The 25,776-nt window shown below is 41.9% G+C and overlaps 1 protein-coding gene across 1 annotated transcript in view; it reads right to left on the reverse strand.

Moving 5' to 3' along the window:
* LOC112111331 (high affinity cGMP-specific 3',5'-cyclic phosphodiesterase 9A) overlaps nt 1-25,776 on the reverse strand; it is a 91,454-nt gene that overhangs the window by 3,530 nt on the left and 62,148 nt on the right. Inside the window, exons 8-17 of the mRNA XM_026651470.2 lie at nt 23,464-23,545; nt 21,074-21,148; nt 14,322-14,408; nt 10,421-10,525; nt 7,207-7,289; nt 6,027-6,183; nt 4,862-4,975; nt 3,643-3,747; nt 798-926; nt 534-629 (exon numbers count right to left, since the gene is read on the reverse strand). Coding sequence (XP_026507255.1) covers nt 534-629; nt 798-926; nt 3,643-3,747; nt 4,862-4,975; nt 6,027-6,183; nt 7,207-7,289; nt 10,421-10,525; nt 14,322-14,408; nt 21,074-21,148; nt 23,464-23,545 — 1,033 coding nt within the window. The remainder of the gene's footprint in view (nt 1-533; nt 630-797; nt 927-3,642; nt 3,748-4,861; nt 4,976-6,026; nt 6,184-7,206; nt 7,290-10,420; nt 10,526-14,321; nt 14,409-21,073; nt 21,149-23,463; nt 23,546-25,776) is intronic.

Consider the following 25,776-nt stretch of genomic DNA (forward strand, 5'->3'; position numbering starts at 1 on the left):
CTGATTTTACAGAGATGATTTTTACCTTTTTCTTTAATTAAAAGCCTTCTTTTTTTAAGAACCAGATTGATTTCTCCTTGTTTTAAGATCCAAGGGGGTTTGGATCTGTATTCACCAGGAGTTGGTGAAAGCAGGGTGGGAGGAAGGAGGGGGGATGGTTAATTTCTCCTTGTTTTAAGATCCAAGGGGGTTTGGATCTGTGTTCACCAGGGAAATGGTGAAAGGTTTCTCAGGGCTTCCCAGGGAGGGAATTCTTGTGATGGTGGCAGCGGACCAAAGCTAAGCTGGTAGATAAGCTTAGAAGTTTTCATGCAGGCCCCTACATTTGTACCCTAAGGTTCAAAGTGGGGATACAGCCTTGACAAAACCCTTTAGACTTTTTCAACTTTTTAAAGAAAATTTTATTCAGCCAAAACTATTTGCTGAATTCAACCCATATTCACGAATAGTTTTGGTCACTCCTCACTGAATTTTTGAGCAAATTTAATATTTGACTGAAATATGTCACTCAGTTCTGGGTATGTATAGCTTGCCTCTTTCATAGCATCATCTAGTTGTTTTAATTCCTCGTAGCGGTCTCTGGATTCCCAAAGAGGTTGGAGCATCACTTCGTCAACTTCTGGAAAAAGCTAAACAAAAGTGAGAAAAGTCAAACGACCATTTCTTTAAATATTTATTTATCTGTAAATGATAGAAATGGAGCGAGAGCAGGTGTCACTGGCTGACTAAACGTTTATCAGAATCAAAGCTGAAATGTTCTCAGCTCCAGGAGGCATCTTAGAACTGTAAAAACTTACCTTTGTTACTGTTTCAAACATTGGGATCAGGACAAACTTAAGGAACCCGATCTGTGCTGTTGGTTTGGTCACTTTATCTCGGTCCATGAAAGGTGCCACTGGAAGTCCCTCAGACTTTTCTCGGTCACTCTGGGACAGATTCAATAGTTAACAAAGATTATTATCAATAGGGAGACCGTGAGGACAGCAAAACACAAACTGTTTGCAGGCCAGCAACTAGATCACTAATATTCTGTACACATGCCTCAATAGTATATGTGACAACAGCAAATGAAAGGGAAACGGTGTGTTAGACATTTTAGAAGCTGACTCTTATTGTTTTAATAACCTTTGTATTGTTGTTTCTTTTGGTTTTTCAGAAATGCTGCATGTACAGAAAAGTATCATATTGTAACACGACCGTGAGAGTATGTATGCAGTCAGGAGCGAGCCTCACAGCCCATGTAGACTGACTCACACTAGTGGGACTCGAGCTAGAGTGCTAAAATAGCTGTGGGGATGTTTCGGCACTGGAGGAGGCCAGCCACCCCACCTCGAACCCAGGGTGGGCTTTTGCTCAAGTGGCTAGCTCAAGCCTCTGGTAGTGCAATGTCCACACAGCTATATTTAGCGTAAGCCAGGGGTGAAAGTGAGCCGGTACGGGCTGGTACTCCATACCGGTAAGAACCCGCATCAGCAGCACTTTAATGTCCCTGCCCCTTTTGCCTCCCGTCAGCAGCGCAGGGCTGCCGCTGCCGGAGGGTGGGGGATGGGCAGCGATGTTAAAGCTCTGCTGCGGCAAAGGGCCCTGCAGCGATTTAATGTCCCTGCCCCTTTGACCCTCCCCTCCCCCGCAGCCTCCGACGGGCGGGGGGGGGGGGGCAAAGGGAGCAGTTGCCCTGGGGCTGGCGATTTAAAAGGGCCCAGGGCTCCGGATGCCGCTGCCACTAGTGCAGCAGCGGCGTCCGGAGACCTGGGCCCTTTAAATCAACACGGGAGCCCTGGGTGGCGCGGGCCAGGTGGCCTGAAAGGGCTGGTTGGGGGATGCTGACCTCCAGCCCCGCCCCTTCTGCCCGAGGCCCCGCCCCTTCCGGGGGCCGGAGCCCCCCTCCCGGCCCGTACCAGTAAGTGGCCTAACTTACTTTCACCCCTGGTGTAAGCCCACTAGCACAAGTCTGTCTGCCTGGCTTAAGAGGCTTGTGTAATGCCAATAGACCTGGTTGTTGTCAGCCAGGATCAAACCTGGGACCTCTGGAGCTTAATGCATGAGCCAAAAGACATGTCTCTTAGCACAGGCTGTAGCAGATCATCAATCTCTAGCTGCCACTAGAGGGGGACAGAGTGCCACACCAAGTAGGCATGGGTTGCACTTGCTCCCTGCTATAGTGTAGACATACCGTAGGAGGGAGATACTCAGAGACGTACAAGGCAGTTAGGCAGCCACCCCAAATCCATTGGACTTCTTGTGGAGTAAAGCACTACTCAGTGTGAGACAAAGTAGCAGAATCTAGCCCTTAGCCATTCTACCTAGGAGGGAAAGGGTCCTTGACTTCCTTCTCCTCTGGAGAATTATTCTTTTAGGTATTAATCTAGGACGAGCCAACCATGGTCAAAAATGGTTTTTGTTTCTAGTCTATCAAGTGGCTCCTAGTACATACAGATTCAGGGACGGATGTATCTCTGCGTTCCAAACTTTGGAAAGATCTTTACAAATAATGGGCCGGATTCTCAGCTAGTATAAATCAGCTCCATTGACTTAAATGGGTCTACAGTGATTGGAATCAGCTGACCGTCTGAACCATTATTCCTATAAGTGCATAGTTAGTAAGAAGGGCACAGAATATGCCAAAAACTGACACCCCTTTAACTTCATTGCCAGCATTTACTCTCATCTGTCAGACTTGCTTTAATAATGTGTGCACCATAGTACCTTGTGTCAGATATTAGGGTGAGGAACACAATAAAGTGCAGAGACAGATCATTTTATTTTGCATAAAAATATTGCAGAGACAATGAGCTAAAGGTGCCTCTAACATTTTGTCATTAAGATTCCCTGTTGTCAAGCCTTCCCCGTTGGATACGTCTAATGTAATTTCTTTGTTAAACTGATTCCTTCAGCACAGGGAAAATGTTAAAAAAAAAAAAAATGGAAAGAAGAAAACTCTGGCATCTTGTTCCTCCAATCACAATAAAGCTTTGCATGCTGCCAGCTGCTGTACAGACAGCTTGGCTTGGGTGGGAGAGAGCAGAGGATTGAAGATAGTTTTAATGTTGCGTTATATTTCAAGAAACCACACTAGAGAGAGATGGGGGAATCCAGAAAGAAGCAACTGTTTTGGGAGCATAAGCTGACTTTTCAGGACTAATGAAGTTGATGGTGTCCTTTGGAAATAATCAGAATGTTTTCATTTTTAAAGTGAATGTTCATCCTATGCAGACTCGGTCATTTCAAATCATCACAGATATAATTTAAACTTGGCCCATTTAATACTGCCCATTTAATTGACTTTTTCTATACCCACGCTTCTTGCCCTTTTGGCTTGACAAGGGCTTAACATGCCATATAAACTCAATAGGCAGCCCTATTAGTAAGAACAAGCTGCAGCCAAATGACATTAGCATTTCTTCGTTATTGTCATTTATCTTACAAATTGCAGTCAATTACAGTCACTTTTATTCTGAACATATTGTCTTATGCCACACTTCTGTCACCTTATGCAAAAGAAACCTCCTCATCCTTGTGGCACTGGAATGTCATACAGTATTACCAGTCAGCTGTCAGCTATAGTTAAAATAGGAATTACTACCACTATTATGATGATGATGATGATGATTGTGTATCTGTGTCTCTGTTTCTCATTCTTACCTGCATAAAATATTCCTCTAATAAGCAGTCTACCCATGGTTCCGCTACTTCCATCGGGCGGACTTCATTCGAGATATCACAACATTTTATAAGTACCATCTTCAACTGAAGGAGGAAAAATATTTTAACACTCTGGTAATATAGAAGCCTGCCTCTTTGTCTTTATAGAAGACATAAAAGCCATGAGTCCTTCATTTTTAGAGAGGCAGAGGGGAATGATCTCAGACAAGGATAGTCTTATAGCTAAGGCACAAGACTGATCTGCTTTCTCTTCCTCCTATAATAGTTACCTACTCCATGGGAGGATTATGAGGCTTAATCCATGAATGATTGTAAAGGGCTTTGACATTCTTGGAGGGAAGGCACTATAGGGACACAATCCCACCCTCATTAATGTCAATGGAAAGATTCCCACTGAGTTCAATGGGGATTGGTTTAGGTCTAGAACAAAGTATTGTTATGATGGATGTAATGGAGACTAGAATGAAACTAAGAATTTATATCCTGACAGATACAGTAATTATTTCTTGCTCAGATGACTCTAGGATTTCAAAATCTGAAAGAGGAATCTAGACTTTCTTTATATCAAGTGCTCCCAGACTTATCATTGTTTTTTTGGGGGAAAGCTTTTATAAAAATCTACAAGAAATACTTTGATGTTTCTGTTAACGTTACAGTGCAAACTGTTGTTTTTAGGCACACAATTCCCTGCAGTATTTGGTACCCACTCACAGTGCCACCCAAAAAGGGGAGGAAGGTTGGTTCCATAGTTAGGTAGCTAGGCTGGGACTCGGGAGAGCTGGGCTCAATACCCTGCTCCACCAAGGATCTCCTGTGAGACCTGGGGCAAGTCACTTAGTCTCTCTGGGTCTCACTTCTCCAGCTGTAAAAGAAGTACTTCTCTACCTCACAGGAGTGTTGGAGGCACTTATATACTACACTTTGGGGAGCTATCCAAGTATTCAATTCAAATTGATCCAACCCAAAACAAGCTATTTGGATTTTTTTCTTGTCAAAATCAAAATTTTCCTCACACAAAATTTCAAGTTTGCACAAACTGCACTTTCTATTTAAAAAAAAAAACGATTTTGACAGAAAAATTCTGACCACTTCTACTCAACACCTTGCATGATCAGGCCAAAACCAAAGTTTAGAATGTAGCAGTATCACTATGAACCATGCTAGGCACTGAAAAATGATAAATACACAGTCTTCTTACACAGGTCACATGTTCCTCATTTGAGTAATCAAAATGATCCATTTTTTCCTTGAAAGAGTCCAGTATTTCTGCATGTCTTGCCATGTCTGTTGCTAGGATTAATGTAATTATCCCCTATTAAAACAAACATAATAATACATTGATTTAACATGTCTCACAAGGCATAGCTATTGCTGTATAAAGAAATGTGCTTAAATTAACATAAATACCTTATAACACAGACAAGAAGAACAGCTGCATCACATCAGCACCAGTGAAAGAGGAACTTTCATACTTGAGGCCACTTGACAAACTAGACCATTAATTTAAAGAATTCACAGTGACATAAGAGAATGACTAACTATGTAAATGGTTTGTGTATAATTATATGCTGCAGAAACTGCTGCTTCTTGTTCTGAGCTTTGTTTGATTTTTAGTATGAATGCAAAGTGCAGAAAGAAATAAACTAAAAGCTCAGTTCTACATGCTGAGGCCCAAGCTTGGTCCCACAGAAGTCAATGGCAGTTTTGCATTTCTGCATTTTCATTTAATATGGATGGGAGTTGCATCCATGAATCTGAGGGCAGAATTTGGCCCATAATGCTATGCGAATTACATTTTAGTTTGTTGTCATGGAAAATATTGTGATGTCACAGAATTTATTCTTATGACTTCATTGCCTCACACAACAAAAAAAGAGATGGGCTCCACAGGTTGAAGCTTTTGTATAAACACAAATATTTTTAATAATGATGAAAAATGCAGGGGAAAAAGATGATAAAATGTCTAGAAGGTGAATATTTGTTTATGTCTTTACAAATTTTCTCCAGTTTGAACTGTTTAAGTTCAGCATAATGTTCTTCTAATGGTTAAGTTGTTACCATATGAGCATGTTGGCCTAGTTACAGTCACATCCCAACAACTCCTTTCATAATGTAAGTTTCTACACAGAAGAATATAAGTTTAATAGTCCAACTTTGCTCATTGGTACCCAAGGAAGGTCAGCTCAACAAGAGTTGCTAGAGAAATAGCCCAGGAATCTCTCTGTGTTACTTCAAGTTTGAGATTATTTGAGATCAGTTCTAACCTCTTGATGGAATTATTCTGTACAGAAGGTAGATTTGTGCACACAATCTTCAAGAGCCGTTTGCATGTCATAGCCTCCCTTCTGGATCAACGTTCATACCTGTCTTATTTGTTTGAATTGTTCCTGGGTGACATTGGAGAAAATGTTGCATTCTGGCTGGGCAATGATCTGGAAAGCCACAGCACAGTGATGGTTCTCCAGTGGCGAGATGTCATTGTAGCGCACTGCAAGCTCTGTTCGGGCATTAATCTGGTAGCTGATGTGAAGGAAAATAGTGAGGTCTCACATGTTGCCTACACCCAACACTTAAAAACATACATTACACATTAGACATTGGTTATTTTTATGTATATTGTTGTAAATACCTAATTAATTAATTAATTATGGCAACAGTTAATATTAAATCCAAATTTTTTTTTGATAAAATGATCATACTTCCACATAGTTTCAAAGACTCTCATTATTTACTTGTTATTACTGAATTTCTATAACTTAAAAACATATGTGGGAAGGATAGAGGGGACTCTTCTTTTTAGCTCACAGGCTTGACTCCCACTAACTCCCAGTAAAGTTAATGGAAAGATGCTCATGGAGCTCAATGCAAATTGGATCAGGCCCTTATTTAATAGCTGAATACAAGTAAATTAGAGTTTATATATAGTTCACACAAGCACACAGAAGTAATAATGCTTAGCACTTCTAGAGCACCTTCCATCTGAGGCTCATACCGTGCTTTACAGACATTTATGAAGTAACCGTCAGATCACCCCTGCCAGCTAGCCGTTGTTATCTCCATTGTACAGATGGGCAAATGGAGATAGACAGTGGTTAAATGCTTTGCTTAAGGTTTTTGGCAGAGTTGGGAAAAGAACCAAAAACTCTTCCCATGTAATTAAGCCTCAACCATATGACCATTCTTCTGCTACATAGGTTAATGAACAAAAAGAATATGACCTGAGAATGTTTTCTACCTGCCAATTTCCTTTAATGGAAAATACGTAAGTTTTATGAGAAAATTGAAGAGGGAGCCATTTTCCTTTCAGAGTTTAGCACAGTTAGCAGCCTCAGCTCAGGACTGAGTAAGCTAATGGCTAGCGTTGCATATAGCCTAACCAGTGATGGCTCTGTCCTTGTCAGTGTTTGACCATGATAGTAGAGCATTGTGGGTAGATTCCTACTCAGCTGCCCTACTCTCTGCTCTGGGCATGAGAAGAAAATGCTGATCTGCATTGTTTTCCCAATATATTTGAAAGGAACAAAAAATAAAGGGCACACATACGTGTTGTTGTATCCTGGATGATCCAAATCATGGCATACTGCGGCAGTCATTAGAATTAAGATATCAACTTGGGAAAATTTCTCCTGCAATAGAAAAAAATAATAATATAGTGTCTCACAATTTCTATACTTTTTTTCCCCTAACACATTCACATTTCAGAAAAACAAATCATCTGGGTAAAATTAACCATTATTCATTAATTAAATGTACTGCAGATAAGAAAGAAGATTCCACTGTTCACTACAGCAACAAATGACTCAGATTTGGCTTTGACGCAGGAAATAGAAGCAGTATGGAGGAGGCCAGTGGAATTTTGTCTGAGAGTTATTCATATTCATATTATGTTTTAAAGCACAAAGATGTTAATACTCAGGCCTTTAGAAATCATTCCAGTGTCTACACTAGCTGAGGGAGGATGGAGGACAATTTACATACCATTATCTTTCACACTAACTAGAGATGGGAAGAGGGTGAGGAAAATTTTTCATAAACATTTCAGCAACTTCCAAACGGGATGAATGTTTGTGGAAGCAGTTTTGCTCATATGTATATCCACAAGAACACAAATTCTTGCCAGTACCTGGGATTCATTTTACCATGGAACAAAATGTGGTTCATGATGAAATTAAATTTGTTTTGTGTGGAAGTGAAAACAGTTTAGAAATGTTAGGTCATCCAGTCAGGGAAAAATACTCCAGGCTAAGGTGACCATACAGAATAAATCTGAATCGTGAACATAGAATATGCAAAGCAATATTTTCAGTGAGCGGTTCATGAGGAACCCATAGGCTGAATCTAGTTTGCAGAAAACATTTGTTGAAATATTTTATATAGTGAACGAAGTCCCAATTCATAGACCATGAAAGTCACTTCACTGGGATTTTGACCAGGCCCCAAATTCATACAAATGTCAGACTACCTGCATCCAGGGAAAGGGTTACATTAATACACTGTGAATGGTTCTTCCAGCTTTAATAAGCGCTCTTTCTTTGAGCTGCAGTCTGATTTGGGGATCTTCTGGGGAAGTAGTGACATGGAAGAGACAACTTTAGCTTGATGGCTCTTTCTACTTCTTGGTCAATTTAAATGGGGAGACCTAAATTTGAGATTAAAATCAAAGAGGCCAGCCCTTGGGCTGTTGAAGGTCAGATATACTTCAGTCTCTCTAGTCACTCAATGACAGACCTAAAAGTGGCAATTCTTCAACAAAAAAACTTCAAAAACAGACTCCAATGTGAAGCTGCAGAACTGGAATTAATTTGCAAACTGGATACCATCAGATTAGGCCTGAATAAAGACTGGGAGTGGTTGGGTCATTACAAAACCTAAACTTAATTTCCCCAATACTAATTTCTCCCTACTGTTACTCACACCTTCTCGTCAACTGTCTGTAACGGGCCACTCTCTTACCACTTCAGTAGTTATTTTTCCTCCCTTGGTATCCTGCTGTTAATTGATTTATCTCGTTAGACTGACCTCACACTTGGTAAAGCAACCCCCATCCTTTCATGGAATTATACCTCCTCCTGTATTTTTCACTTCATGCATCCGATGAAGTGGGTTCTAGCCCACGAAAGCTTATGCCCAAATAAATTTGTTAGTCTCTAAGGTGCCACAAGGACTCCTCGTTGTTTTTGCTGATACAGACTAACACGGCTACCCCTCTGAAAGATATACTTCACTCACAACTACTGTCTGGAAATCTGGCATATTACTACATCCCTGGATCATTGATATCTTTGACAGGATGAGAGAAGGAGATATTTTCTAGTCTTCCTATTTGTAGGATTCTATTATATTATAACTAAAGCTTAATTCATTCCATGGGGCATGCCAGTCAGCCAGCTGTCTTGTTGATTTTCAGAGGTGTTGAGTGCTCACAAATCCCAAAGAAGTTAGCGAGAGCTCTAGGGTGCAGCACCTTGGACTATCCCTTGTCTCCATGGGATTACTCTGTCACTTTCCTACTGTTAAGCATGTGCTTAAGTGCTTTGCTGATTCAGGCCTAGATGACTAAATGAAAGTCTCTGAAATGACTGAGCATTTTATTCAGTGATTTAAATAATGACTTTTCATATAATCTAGGGCTATAGGTTCTCATTATAATTAGACATAGATGAACCAATCGGGGTGAAATAAGAACTCACTGGAAACATTTTTTATTTCAGAACAAAACACAACCTCCTTTTCATGGCTCGATCTGTTCGATAAGTCTCTTCCTGTGAACAGCCCAACCACTTATCTACAGTGGCAGATCCTCTTTTGAGGAAGACTGTAAAACTCCTTCCTTCCTTGGGTGGCAGCTTAGCCTCTGTACTGGCCACTGCTGCTGCAGCTCTTGTCAAGCTTCCAGAGAGTCTAGAGTTTCCCTGGTACATGCTCCCCAGAGTGCCCTGTTGGAGCACAGGCAGGCACACGGTTTAATTGGCTCAGGGGCTTCAGAAGGTGATGGTGTAGTCTGGGACACAAGTACTGGGGAGGAGCCAGAATGAATGGAGTGTGAAGGAGCACTCAGTGGAGACACTGAGAGAGAGAGGAGAGCTGCTGCATGGCTTTCCACTGAAGAGAGTACCGCACAGGAGGAGTGGAGAAGTCCTCTTCCCTTGAAGAGCAGCAAAGAGGAAGGAGCATTGATCAGCAAAGATAGAGGAGCTGGGACTTGTTTCATGGGGAGGGAGCCAGCAGGGGACTATCCAAGGCTGAGAGTTTCCAGAAGTTTAGGTCATTTCTGGTAAAGCTCTTACGCTTATGGATACTTATCTAAACTTTTGAGACCCATCCTAGGTACTTACATGGCCTCCATTACTGTCATCTCACAATCTTAATGTATTTATCTTCACAACACCCCTGTGAGGTAGGGCAGTGCTATTATCTCCATTTTACAGGCGGAGAACTGAGGCACCGAGAGGGTAAGGGACTTGCTCAAGATCACACAGGAAATCTGCGGCAGAACAGGGACTTGAACCCAGGTCTCCCAAGCCCTAGGCTAGTTCCCCAACCATTGACCAGCCTTTCTTTCCACTATAACTAATTGTAGTTAGGTTTCCTAAAGTTTCTTGCTTGCTTTCAATAAATTAATGAGTCATGTACAAACAAAATCATGGTCCTTTTTGGAAGGAAAATGTCCTGGGTTTTATGACCCTTAGTGGATGAATACTTATCTGGCGATAGAAGCAGAAATACAGATAGCTATGTGGACAAACTAGAGACACACCTGGAGATTGCAGAGTGAGATCATACTGTACATCATCTGAGTCACACAGAAGCAGTGTCGGAAATTATGGAACGGGTTGTTTCTGTAATTGTCATGAATACACAGCTACAAAAAGAGGGAGTAAAACAGTTAATGACTGTAGAGTTGTTTCTGAATGGAAAGATCTGAGTCCATGCTATTCCCGCTCTCCCTCGAGGCACTGCACGTCGCTATGTGAGACATATGGAGCCCCACATCATTCTCCACTTTTGCCCCTTCAAAATCACAATCCACAGCCCTGCAACAGCACCCTCCTTCTTTTGGCTGAGGAGAACTAGATATGGCTCCCTATGAAGATTTCATTAACAGAATCCCTGAACCATCTAATGAAGTCACTGAAAAGCACCAGGGGGCATTCCTTCTCCAGCCACATGAGCAATATGAGGCCAGAGATTGTCAGTAGTCCCTCTCTGTTATCTGCCTCACCCAGTAGAATAGGCAGGCAACAGCAAGTTTTCCCAGTCCTGATGCACAACACGTGCTCTGGTCTTGCATCTCTCCTGAGCAGACACCACCAAGTCTGCCAAACTGTGCTGGGGACAAAGGCCCACTTAGGAATATACAGAGGCCACATAACTCATTTCTGACATAATTTGAATGTCAACCCTGAGGTCTTCAAAGGCAAGAATGTCATATTTATTTAATTTACAAATATATACTGAAGACATCTTATCAGACAGCCAATCATCCCCAGCTCTACTGAGCTCCACACACTTAGGGCTTGATTTTGCAAGGTGCTCAGCACTCTGGTCTCCAGCATGTGCTTAACTTTAAGCATGGGACTAGCCCCATTGCGCCACATGTGGGATTACATACATTCTTAAAGTTAAACTGAGTCTAAGTGCATTGCTGGATCAGGACCAGAGTCCTCAGCACCCTGCAGGATCAAGCCGCTTGTTCTTGGGCTTGATTTTCAGATGTTCTAAGCATCCAAACCTCCAGCCTGAGTCAATGGGAGCTGGGAAAGCTCAGCACTTCGGAAAAACCAGGCCTGTGTTGTTTGGGTTCTATTTCAGTAGAGAAGGACTTTTGAAAATAACTTTAAAAATTATACGTTGATGATCTCCTCAAATGTTATAAACATCATCTCATACAACTTCAGCACTGAAATGTGGGTCATACACATTCGTTGTGCAAGGTAACGTGATTGTAATGCATGCATTGATCAGTGGAAGTCAGAAAATTAAATGTGATTCCTGATTCAGAAGTTGTATCAGCCCTTTATGTTGAGCTATTAAAAATATTTGGTTGCAATAGTCATCTTGTTCCTCAGTTTCTCGGTGGTCTTTTTAAGGCAGGTGAATGTGGGACTGAGAAAGGAAATGTTCAAGTAAAGTGAGGTAGCTCTTTCTTGTCTACCTGAGTTCAACCCTAAGCACATTGTAGGCTTTGGGAAAATATCAGCACCTGGAAGTAGGGACTGTGGGTCTCTTTTTATCATCCCTTTTGGAAAAGCCAATATTTGCAAAGGAATTTTTGTAACACTCCGATTTTTATAGAATAAATAAGGAGCCGCACACATAGTTCAGAATGAGATTGTATTAACTATTAATGGTAGCACTTTGAATTACTCAGGGAAATTTGAACTGATGTGAATGCATCTCTACACATATTGTAGGTGGCACAGATTCATAGTTTTTAATGTCAAAAGGGACCACTGTGATCATCTAATCTGACCTGCTGTATAACACAGGCCATAGAATATCACCCCGTAATTCCTGAATTTTGCTCAACAATTTGTGGTTGAACAAGAGTGTATCTTAAAAAGACAGCCAATCCTGTCTTAAAGATTTCAAGTGATGGAGAATCCACCACATTGCTAGGTAAGTTGTTCCAATGATTAAATACCCTCACTCTTAAAAATCTGCACTTTATTTCCAGTTTGAATTTCTAACTTCACCTTTCAGCCGCAGACTCTTGTTATGTTTTTCTCTAATAGTTTAAAGACCTACCTACTACCAGAAATCTTCCCCCTGTTTAGATTCTTATAGATCACACTCAAGTCACGTCTTGAATTTTTTTTTCAGTAAGATAACTAAATTCATCTCCTTAAGTCTCTCACAGTAAAGCATGTTTTCCAGTCCTTGAATCATTCTTGCAGCAAGTGCCATTTTACCGACATTTACTACTTTTGGCCACAGAAAGAGCAATCCAATAGTGTTCATTGCATCCTCCAGACAAAAATGATATAATCCTGCAGAGCAACATGCTACGTGACATACACTTAAAAGACAGTACATTTTCCACTGTGCATAGAAGTGCAGGGGAATGCCGTGTTTGTGAAAAACAAACAACCTACACACAGAGGTATCGTGAGTCACATCACTTCCAGTACTAGTAATTTCAGGCTAAACCAATATATAATATAGGAACACAGAAAATGCCATACTTGACATAGGCGTAGGAAGTAGGGGTGCGGGGGGTGCTGCCAGTCCCAGGCTCCTGGCCACCGGCCCCACATGCAGGGTTCCGGCCGCCAGCCCCACGCCCGGGGCTTCGCCCCCGCCCCTATCTGTGGCCCTAGCCTCTGCCGCCTTACCGCTGTCCGTGTCCTCCCCCTCCCGGAGCCATGGCCCTGCTCTCGGCCCCAGCTCTGGGGGCGGTGAGGGGCGCAGACAGGAAAGAGGGGTGCAGCTCAGCACCCCCACTCCAAAAACTGTTCCAGCGCCACTGATACTGGATCAAACCCAACGTCCATCTAGTACCAAATACTTCAGAGGAAAATGTAAGAACCCCACAGGGAAATGTGGGATAATCTGCCCCCCTCACATTAGGTCTACCTCATCTATAATGTTAGAGATTGGCTTAAACCCTGAAACATGAGATGTAATGTCTCTTCCAAAAAAAATGTATTAGCATTTATCATGATCACTCTGGGTATTCTTGATATCTATATAAGTGTCTAATCTCTTTCTGAATCTTGTTAAATTCTTGGTCTCAACAACTTCCTGTGGCAATGAGTTCCAGAGTCTAATTATGCATTGCATTTTCTATTTTGAATTTACCACCTTTTAATTTCATAGAATGTACTCTAATCATTCTGGTGACCCTTCTCTGAAACCTCTCTAATTCTGCAATATCCTTTTTGAGATATAGTGACCAGTACTACACAAGGTATTCCAAATGAGGTCACATCATTGATTCACATAATGGCACCATACTATTTTCTGTGTTATTCTCCATCCCAATCCTTAGGAATTCTTATATCTTGTTAACTTTTTTGACCACAGCAGCACATTTTGCAGAGGTCTTCATTGAACTGTCTGCAATAACGGCCAGGGTGTTTTCCTAAGGTGACAATCTAATTTAGAACCTTTTAAAGTGTACAGTAGCTTAATTTTTTCCCTCCAATGTGTATTACTTTGAATTTATTGACACTGAATTTCATTTGCCAATTCATTTATTTAGGTCTCTCTGAAGTTCTTCAGTGTACCCAGTCTTGACTAATTTATATAACTTTGTCTCATCTGTAAATTTTGTCACCTCACTACTCACTTCCCTTTTCGGATCATTAATATTAAACACTGTACCTAGTATCTAGCCTTGAAGCATCCTGTGTTAATCCATTTTTTCCATGTTAACAATTGAGTTACTCCAGGAATAAATTTGGCCACAGTGAGTCCAGAGAAGGCTCAGAATCAAGAATTAAGTAAACAAATACAGAGCTATTCTAAAACATGTCATCTGTGACCCTGATCATGCAAACATTGGGACAAGTGCTTAACTTTAAACATGTGAGTAGTTCCACTGCCTTTAGTGGAATTACTCATCTGAATAAAGTAATGTCATGAGGAAGTGTTTGCAGGATTCGAGGCTGTATTTTAAAAATTACAAATACTGGGAACTTTAAAGAAATACTTACCAACCATCTCTTCAGCGTGATGGGGTTGATATTAAAGTCTTTCACCAATCCGAGATCATGGTACATATGTTCCAAACAACTCAGCATCTGTAATGATGAATAGACCGGATATTGTTTTAATCACTGTTGTTTATAAAGCACAAAGTACAATGTAATGTAAATCTTCACATTACAAACACTGATGTCTAATGGAGCCCTATTGTTAATCATGAAACAAAGCTGTTCAAAGATTGCAAGATCAAAACCAGTTTACTAAGGACCAGATCCAAAGCCCACTGAAGACAAAATAAAACCTTCTATTGACTTCAATATGATTTGGATTGGGCCCTAATTCATCCCAGAGCTCCTTAGTGATCATTGCTCATGAAAATCAAAACTATATCACCTCATGAAGAAGTAATTTGATTTTGCTAATGGAACTGGTTTATGGGCCTGATTCAAAGCCCATTGAAGTCAATGGTGGCCTTTCCATTGACTTCAATGGACTTTGTATTAGGACCCAAGTGCACAGAAATATGACAACAGAAGATAAGAATGGCTGGAGGTAGAGTGCATTCTAGATAAGTGGGCACATCTAATTCATGTGTGACTTCCTGGAATTTTTTAAAAATCAAGTATCCTCAATAGACTAAACAGATAAAAAAACCCTTAGACTGTAAAATTACAAAATTAGAGCAGGTTTGTGCATATTCCCTCCCATAACTGTGTATCTATGAATCTATGAATACCAAAACACAAAGGCAAAATATTGTTTAAGACAACAGCATATGACATTCATTCATGTTTTCGGAACAGAACACAACTAGATCAGCTATGCCATTCCAAGTCTAGATTTTGTTGTGTCTGGAAATATTATAGAAAATAACTTATTTATATGCTACTTAGGTCTTGGTTTAAGACTACCTGACCCAGTTTTTGCATCTCAATTATAGTGACATTGGAATAATGTTATAAACATGTCCTAGGAGATATTTGAATTTTAAAGCCCTATTTTTTAGGCACGCGTAGCTTCCTGGAAAAATTGCTTCCTTTAGTGAAATTTCCTATGTTCGTCAGCTCATATTTAATTTAATAACATGTTTAGTAAAATTCCATTATGGCTGGCTTTGGGTCATTCCAATGTAAATTAAAAAGGTTTCCTCGCAAAACTGCAAGAAAAATCTCAGAAGACTGATGGATGCTCAGATAATACCATCACAATTTTGCTTTACAGCATTATGCTTCGTTCCCTGGTACCCAAGGCCAGAACATATTGTTGATACATTAAAAAACAAACAGACAAAACAAAGCCTGTTACTGAAACAAAGATTTAGGCCTGGTCTAGACTGAAAAGTTGTACTGGTATAATTTTGTCAGTAAGGCTAGGTCTACACTACAGCGGGGTTCCGACCTAAGATACGCAACTTCAGCTACATGAATACCGTAGCTGAAGTTGCGTATTTTAGGTCGGCTTACCTGGCGGTGAGGACGGGGGAAAGTCGACCGCTGCCGCGCTGCCACCGACTCCGCTGCCGCCTCTTGCCGAGGTGGATTTCCGGAGTCGACGGCAGAGCGATCAGGGATCGATTTTACCGCGTCCTCACGAGACGCGGTAAGTCGATCCCCGATAGACCGATTGCTACCCGCCGGATCGGCGGGTAGTGAAGACATAGCCTTAGGGTTGTGATTTATTACCAAAATAGTTATACCTGTACAGCTGCTAGTGTAGATGCAGTTATAATGGAATAAAGTGCAGCTTATTTCCCTTCCCATACTGGTACAGCTATACCAGCATAAATCATCAGTATGACTGCACTCATGCTAGGATTTTAGTTAACAAGGTAGAACATTTTATGCGAAGACGAGAGGATGTTGTGAAGGCCAAGACTAGAACAGGGTTCAAAAAAGAACTAGATAAATTCATGGAGGATAGGTCCATCAATGGCTATTAGCCAGGATGGGCAGGGATGGTGTCCCTATCCTCTGTTTGCCAGAAGCTGGGAACGGGCGACAGGGGATTGATCATTTGATGATTACCTGTTCTGTTCATTCACTCTGGGGCAACTGGCATTGGCCACTGTCAGAAGACAGGATACTGGGCTAGATGGACCTTTGGTCTGACCCAGTATGGCTGTTCTTATGTTCTTAAGAAATTGAAAGCAGGGCATCATTATCAGTAGAACTGGAGTCAGAGGTCCCATGTTCCCTGGAGGGACTGTTACAGATGAGATACCAGTAGAACAGACAATGCAGGGAGGTTGGCTGGAAGCTGCTCAGCCACATGGACAGAGCAGGGCACAGGGTTTAATAAAGTTCAATTTATTCAACTTGACCTGCATTCCACTTCACTCTTTGCTAATGAAACAAGCAGCATACTTCACATTTGCTGAGCTTTATTTTCCTTAATGATTTAACTGCATCTTGTGCAACTATTCAGCAGGCGTATATTTGGATCTTGGCAAATTAAATCTTATGGTTCAGTATAGGATCCCCATCATTTTTTCTTATATTTCCTTTTCTATTTTGTATGAATAATAATAAAATAAGGGAAATATAATGCAAAATGACAACATTATGGTTGAAATTCTGCAGATACAAAATTCAGAACATTCAAACTTTTAGTACCAACAGAAAAATTTTAATTTATAAATACTGCACATCTATTATATATTTTATGTCTGCCTGTCACAGTTTGGGACTGGATGATGACATTATGGAGATGCTGCACAACCTGTCCCCACCGCTGCCTAACCAATTTGCCAATTTACAGGTTATTATAATTGGGCCAGATTTTCAAGGGCTCAGCTTCAATTGAGGCACCTAAATGAAGTGGCCAGATCTGCAAATATATGCCCAGTAGCTCCATTAAGGTTAATGACAAGCTCCCTTGAGGAGCTGCTGGATGCGGAGTACTTTTGAAAAGCTGGCACATTATTTAGGTTCAATTACTCATTATGATAGCACCCGGAGGCCAAATATGGATCAGAGTTCCACTGTACAAGGGACTGTACAAACACAGATGTAGACACACACCTTGTCCTGCAGAGTTTACAGGCTAAGGCCCTGATTTTGCTAGCTGGTAAACGGGGGGTGGGGTGGCGGAAGGAACACCGTGATGCTGGCACAGAGCCCCATTGAAGTCATTGGGCACAGGGGTTTGCCAGCATGGAATAGTTTGCAGGACTGGGATCAAAGAAGACAAGTGGCAAACAAAATGTGGGGGAGAAGGAAATACTAAAATACAGTGTTGACTACTCTTTGTGATTTTATTGTGAGTCTCACAATATTTGGAGTTTTTCTTAAAGCCCCAGCTCCTGGAATCAGGTGAAAACATGAGAATCTTGGGGAGGGAAGTTAAGCCAGAAGGAAAATAACATCCCTCCTCCCCCATTTATTAATTTAAAAATCTCATGATTTGGGAGGGCCTTATGTTTTTTGAACATTTGGGGTTGGCAACACTGAAAATATATACAATTTTCACATATGATATGTTAATGTACAGGTATATGGTAAGCTTCTTTCCTTCCTTTCTTTCTCTTCAGGGCTGAGCTTAGGCATCATCTGTTGGCAGATACATTGTAAGCACTGTGGAAGAGGTGGCTTTTGAGGAGGGATTTGAAAAAGATACTGACCTTTATGGACCAGTTCAAGGATGTAAGGAGTAACATGGGTTTAAAAATATATATGCAGCATGGTACCCCTCTCCAAAGACATGGGCCATTAAAGGCTTGGAGTGAGGAGCCATTCTGGTTCCTCTCAATCTCCATGGGGAAGCTCCTTGTGAGGTATTTGCAGCCCTATGGCTGCAGTAACTTCTGATAGTCTGCTAGCCCTGTCTGGGGAGAGATGGGACAACAGATGCACAGAGATACTCAATGTGAGGAGAAAGTGGGGCAGGAAGTCAATTTATGAGTGTGCCCTATCTCCTGAGCAGCTCCATAAATCCAAACAGAAAGTGGTCACCTTGTTTCTTTGTCCTTCTTCTGCACGTAGCTCGACTGTACTCAGGACTAATCAGGTAAGCTGCTTTAGAAGGGAACAAGGGACTAACACCCCACTTACTACTGCATAAGAGAAGGTTAGGTTTTAGCCCCAGTGGACAAAATAGGATTATATTGTCATACATTCCTCAGGGAGCAAGAGATTCTCCAGGTGGGTTGATGAAATACTGTAGAGCAAACCATTACGTTATTGCCTTACGCACTGGTTACACTCTAGCATGGTTATTTATAACCCACTTGCTCGAAATCAGCCACATAAACCACCACTTACTGTTAAGTAAGTGTTAACATAATTGAAATGGTTCATGTAAACATAAAACAGAGTCAAAAGGGTGAAAATGTCAACAGACATTACCATATGGTATTGTGCTCACAATGGTTTGTGTGAGTGTTTCTGAGCCTAAGTCCCACATATGGTATGTTCCTAATCTCCATATCCTCATGCTATCAGTGTGCATGCCACAATGTAATGGTTCCCATTACGATGAATGAGTTAGGCTGTTAAAATACTGTGCTTCAGTGTACAAAAATCCACGGATAATGCTTTTTTCCCTAGTCCTACTCTTTATTAATGGTCTGCTAAACAATCTGCCAACATTTTTATGATCCACCTGGCACGCTGTATTTCTTAGAGCAGTAAAGACATCACAGGCTAGATATCTGAAAGATGGTGGGTAAGTCGTTTTGCCTGACTAGTAAATGACTTTGATGCTTAACTACGGGTGCCTGGAAAAAAAATAACCATAAAGAATCTCCCTCAAACTGGCAAGAAGCGTGCGGTGAAAATTCTGTTACCTTCTATGTGAATGTGCATGGCCATATATTCTAACAACCAACAGGAGACTGAACTCTGAACCACATAAAAGTCCTCCAGTTAGTCCTACCAACTGGAAGTATGTTAACAAATAAACTGAATGAAGAACATTATTCATGTTGGGGTTTTTTAATCTTTGGAAATTTGCTTCATCATGGAATATGTTCATCTAGTGATTTTGAAGCAGAATGGCTCCTGTTCGCATAACACTTCTCTGAAGATGTAATTTGTGCTGCTGGTTTGCAACTCCACTCTCTCTCCTTTTTTTTGTTTCTATTGTACTGATCTAGTTACGTCCTTCTTCTCCCTTTCTGTGCTATCATTTGTTACATCCATTTGTTGAATCATGTTTCACATTATAACTTTCCACAACAGGGGCATCCTCTTCCTTTGTGTTTCTACAGCAGCTGGCACAATGGGGCCCCTGGGAGCTTCCATAACATAGATGATTAATAATTAATAATTAATAATATGCTGTGCACTTAGATTTGCATCTCCTCTGAATGTATTGCACACCAACATCCCTGTACAGGAACATACAAATCAATGTCTGCACCCAGGCCCTGATTCAGCAAAGCACCTAAATACTTGTTTAATATTGAGCAGGTAAGTAGTGCCATTGATTTCAGTGGGATTGATCACTTGCTTAAAGTTAAGCATGTGCTTAAGTGCTTTGCTGAATAGGCATAGACTCACTCATACTAGATGGCATGAAAAAACACAGGCTGGCATTAACTTTGTTGCACTTGTCCTTGAATGACATTACCAATATTTGGACTATGAAGAAATAAACAAGGAGTTCCATAATAAGGACAATCTATTTGGCACCTTTAGGGAACAAAAATTATTGCACTCCAGAATGATTCACCCAGTAAAGAATTAGATTTCAGGCATATTACCTGGATCCACCAATTCCGTGTTTAAAACAGCAAGTTTCAACTTAAAAGCTGAGGAATCATGAAAATATATATTAGATAAGAGGATCTGAAAAGGAAAAAACAAAACTTTCTTGAATGGATATTTTTGGCCTCATCTACCTTTGGGAATAGCACTGATCCAGCAATTGGTGTAGCCAGCCAGGTGCTGACCTCTAAGGATATGTCTACACTGCAATTAGATGCTCATGCCTGGCCAGTGCCAGCTGACTTGGGCTCAGAGGGCTCAGGCTAAGGGGCTGTTTAATTGCGATGTAGACATTTGGGCTCTGGCTGGAGCTTGAGCTCTGGGACCCTTCAACCTCGCTGAGTCCTAGAGCCCGGGCTCATGCCCGAGCCTGAATGTCTACACCACAATTAAACAGTCCCTAAGCCCTGTGAGCCTGAGTCAGCTGGCACGGGCCAACCTTGGGTTTTTAATTGCAGTGTAGACATACTCAAAAGCTATATCTTCATTGCAAAAAAGGTATGTTTATCTTGCTGTAAAATCCTAGTGGAGTGAAGGCACAGGCAGTGTTTACCTCTGTCTAGCTAGATGAGGTCATCCCTATGCCCTCCACCTGGGGTCTATCTTGACTAACTGCATCAAGGTAAGAACTATGGTGCCTTGTCTCCACTAGGATTATAGCTAGGTCGAGTTAGCTATTGCCATGTAAAAACACCCCCTTTTAAGCAGTGAAGGCATAGCCTTAGTGTAGAGAAGGGCATGCCGGGGTTTGTACCGACTGAGCGAATGAGGCGCACCTCTACCTGTAAGTGGGGTAAAGCACGATTTGCTCAGACAGTGCAATCCCTTGCATGTTCATTTCTACACTTTGGGGTCAGCACCCAGGTGGCCTCATTGACTTGTGGCTGCCAGTCGATGAACAGAGGGTATTCCTGAGTGTAGGCCAGGTCTTTGTTCCGCATTGCCTTCGTTAGGCTTCCATTGCTAGATACTGAAGACGGCTTTCCTGACCGTCTCAGTGCTGTCATGGGATAAGTCACAAGTACCAACAACTTGTTTACTCATTGCCTCATTACCTCATTGGGCTCCCACAGCCAGACGTCAAACGTTGGTTTCCGAAGTGCTTCTATGGTCTCCTGAGACAGCATGTACTGTAGACAAAAAGACAGTGTCTATTATTAACCACTACTGAGTTCCCCTCATGTCTTTGTGGGAGCTGCATTCTGCCCTCATCAGAAGTTCTCCAGCGTGCCATTAATTAATTTTCCAAAATGTAGTGCCTCAGCCATGATTGGGTAAAATGCATTGTCTTTTGTTGGTTTTAATCTTAAATTCTTCATATTTTGGGGGATGAAATACTTAACTGCAGGTGATTTATATTGTTATTTTGAACAGCTGTTTTTCTCAAGGGTTCCCACATTTCAATCAGGTGCCAGGCAGCAAAGCGATTGTTTATTGTTTACTCAGAGCTCCAAAACAAAATCCAACTCAACCTCCAGCAGGACTTAAAGTGTGCTGGGCTGGCACAGGACACAGACCCTGGAAATAACATTTCTAAAAAGCGAGCTGGGTCACCGAGGAGGCACATTTTTAGTACCCCTGGGTGTAAAGCCCCTCTGATTACTTGCTTTCCCTGCTTGCCTGCATCCTGCGGAAGTGCAGCCAATCAGAGCTTCTGCAGGAAGCAGGCAAGGCTCTTTCCCCCTCCCCTCAGAAGCTGACACTGTTCTCAGAGAAGGGGAAGAGAAGGAGGGAGTAGAAAGAGACCAGCAGCTCAGGGCTGGTGGTCGTGGTGGTGGGGCTGGGGAGACAGGATTGATTTGGAGGTTGAGGGCAGGGGATGGGCAGATGTGGAGGGGATCACAGACCTCTCCCCCCCTACACACATTTTTTTCACAGCACTTTAAGCGTTTGACCCCCAGTGTTCTGGGTTGTTACTGGGTTGGTAACAATCGCTGGCAATTTGTAAAAAATTCTAGAGTATTAGAAGATGTGTAAGGTATCTAACCACTATTGAACTGTGTTTTTGAGAACAAGTGATCAAAATATTCTTGGAATACGTAAACCTAGTAGCTTAATTGGTCCACTTACCAAAGTTGGCTGTAATTAGTTTTGGTATACTATACTGAGAATATAAATGAAATTATCTGAGCCACTACATTGTTATTTAATTCAAGCAACAATTACATTTGAGGATTAATTCTCCATCTTCGGAAGGCAGTAATCTTGTATTTGCATGATACTTTATTTGTAGTATAGAGTTTTGCTAGACAGCTTTAAATTAGCAATATTGATGTATTAATTAATAACAGCACTGTAATTACCAAATCTGTTTCAAGTGAACTGCCACCTCCTAACACGCCTGAGGTCACACAAATCCAGTATTTAAAGCCGTAACAAATGTCACACACAGAGCAAACAAAACTGAAACTTCTCCTAAAACCAAGCAATTAAAAGCCTTTGGCCCTAGGCAGAAAGGAACAACATCTTACCACTGTGTTCAGTTAGTGCAGCTCTCAACTGTAATAGTTAATCTCAGAAGCCAAGCATTCTAGCAGTGGGTAAAAGGTTAAGGTATAGTTGCCGTCTACATATCGTGGAACAAAGGAATGTAGAGTAGTTTGAAAAAGCATGTGTTAGTAGTGTCAACAACACATAAATTTAAGCAAAGCCAAAATGGAAATGACATTTTATAGCTCATTAAATCCATTTTCAAGAGACAGATGCCAGGACTACATAAATTACTTTAACTGAAAAATAATTCACTGAGAGGAAAAAAAGTAGAGGCGCCATTACAGAATAGAGAATAAAGTTATAGACTATAATAAATCTTGCTCTGAGCCGGCAGACTAAGTATCATTAGATAAAACAGAACACTAAATGTTCGACAAATTTCAGGAATTCAGTAACATTTTCAGCATTAATGAGATTCCGAATATTAAAGGTTATTGAGGGTCGGATTTCCAACCCATTGAAATCAATGGGAGTCTTTCTATTGGCTTCCAGGGTCTTTGGATTAGGCCCTCCATCTACACCAGTGGTTCCCAAAGTGGTGTCCCCGGACTCTGGGGGATTTGCTGTGGGTCATGTGGGGGTCCGTCCCTTGAGCCAGGGCCGGAACATGCTGGAACAGCATTCTGGTATTTTTGCTGCATGGAGGATGCTATTTTGTATTCAAAATGACATCCTCAGCACAGCGTGACCTTTCGCACACTGTGCGTGAGAGGTCATGTTGGCAGGGGTGTTTCCACGCTGGTGGGGTTGTTCCAATAGTACAGGAAATGAAAGGGGTCCCAGACAGTTAGTCAGATGCCAAAGGAGTCCTTGGTGGGAAAAAGTTTGGGAATCCGTGATCTAAACAATTAAGCTATAGAGTGATGGGAAGTCATGCATTGTATTCCAGCTCCTCATGGGAAGGCATGCTCTATAAATTAATATCCTGATAACAAAGTGCATCTTATGGTACCTTTGGATAGGATGGTACGTCTCTTCGGGGTGTCAACTTCTTGTTTTCATCTATGAAGCTGTACTTACAGGGACAGCTGGTCCTGCAAATGAAAAATTCAGCCCTCAACATTGGGACAACAGCAGGTGCATTCTCTTGAGTAGCACTGACTATATTAAAATATCTTGGTATGAGGTCACATAGAGGGTATGTCTACACTGCATCTTAAGCCTGAGTTCTAACTCAGGTTGAGCCCAAGCCCTACTTCCATTCACACACAAATCAGTCTATCTCGGGTTAGCAAGCACTCGGTGCCTGGGTTTTAGGACCCACTAGGGCAGGGGTTCTCAAACTAGGGGTCGGGACCCCTCAGAGGGTCGTGAGGTTATTACATGAGGGGTCACAAGCTGTCAGCCTCCACCCCAAACCCCGCTTTGCCTCCAGCATTTATAATGGTGTTAAATCTATTAAAAAGTGTTTTTCATTAATAAGGGGGGTCGCACTCAGAGGCTTGCTATGTGAAAGGGGTCACCAGTACAAAAGTTAGAGAACCACTGCACTAGGGGGTGGCTCCGAGCCCAAGTCCTGCTGTGACTGAGGTCCAAGCCCTGTGATTTTGCATTGTGGATGAAGCTCAAGCTGCAGACTCAAGTCAGAAGGTCTGTGTGGTGCCGTATGGATGCATTAGCATGTCTGTGAGACCTGGGTCCAGCAATGTAAACCCAGGTTTACAATGCAGTGTGGAAGCTGAAGCGTAGGCTTGGAAACACCAAACCCACAAGCCAAGGTCCCAAAGACCTGGGTTTACAATGCAGTGTAGACATACCCTTAGAGTTACACTGCTTCTCAATCTCTCCTAACAATCTCATTTTCTCTAATCATAAGAAACAATCAGGGCCAAGTCATTCTTACCCCTGTATGAGACAATATATAATTGAGGCCACCATAATATCCAAGAAACTCTCTGGAAATAAATGTAGGTGTATCTGAAATTCATTCATACTCTTTAATTTAATCATCTTTCCATTCAACTGATTTGATACGTTTATTATCTTTTGTGTAAAATAGTTCTGCTTGAGTTTAGCATTCATTCCTAGAGTCCTAATGTTTAGATTATCCCCCTTTATTTTAAAAACACCCAATAGTCAAACAAAAAGCAAAAAACAAAGAAAACTAAGAAACCCAAACCCAACAAAATCAAAACAACCTATCAACTTTATTTCCTCCTTTCATAATTTTGGAAATTTCTATTATGTCACAACGTTTCCTCTATTCCAGTGTGAATATCCCAACCCTCTAATTTCTTCCTTGTAACTTTGATGTTTGCTTTCATCTCTGTTGCTGTATTTTGTATTCTTTGCAAAGCAATTTTGGCTTTTGGTTGAAGGTGATCAGTACTGAACACCGTCTAACAAGGGCTTTATGCATTAGCAGTATCACTGGTGAGGTCAGAGATTGTCCAAAACAGTCCTAAGAAATCAATCAGTTCATGAACAGTAATAGTATTACTCTTTGTATTGCAGTAGCTCATAGAGGTCCCAGCTGAGACTGAGACTCCATGGTGATGGCATTGTACGGACATTGAATAAGACAGTCTTTGCTCCAAAGAGTTTACAATCTAAATACACAAGACGGACAAAGTACGGAAAAAAGGAACTATTATCCCAGTTTAAAAGGCAGGGTGCTGAGGCGCAGATAAACCAATGGCTAGATCCACAAAGGGGATTTAGGCTTAGCATTGCATCTCCTAAGTTCAGGTGCTCTGCCTCCTACTGGAACCCACAGCTCCGAGTCAGGCGCTCAGGCTCCCTATACAATACATGAGGAGAGTTAGGTGCCCAGAAATGGGATCTACAAAAGCCAGCACATTGAATAGGGAGCTGCCTAAGCTAGCCAATAGGAAATACCAAGGAGAGGGGTGTGGCCTCAACCCTACCCCTCTCAGGGATTTAGGTACCTAACTCTGGTCCAGAGGTGGTACCTATCTCCACTTGAAACTCACAGCTGTGATCCTGCTCCCACAGGTGCTGGCTTCCTCCGGGCCCCAGGGGTGCTCAACCCCCTGCTCCGCCTCCATCCACCCCTTCCCTCAAGCCCCCACCCCTTCCCCACCCCCACTCCGGCCCAGGCTCCACCCCACCCCTTCCCCCAAGGCCCTACCTCCACCCTGCCTCTTCCCACTCCTGCTCCACCCCCCTTCCCGCCCAGTTCCACCTCCTCATCTGTGCACACCCCATCCCTGCTCCTCCCCCTCCCCCCAATGCCTCCTGCATGCCATGAAACAGCTGATCATAGCAGGCAGAAGGCGCTGGGAGGGAGGGGGAAGAGTTGATA

The sequence above is a fragment of the Terrapene carolina genome, unplaced genomic scaffold, assembly GCF_002925995.2.
Source record: "Terrapene carolina triunguis isolate 2854851 unplaced genomic scaffold, T_m_triunguis-2.0 Scaffold31, whole genome shotgun sequence".
Taxonomy (NCBI): Eukaryota; Metazoa; Chordata; order Testudines; family Emydidae; genus Terrapene; species Terrapene triunguis.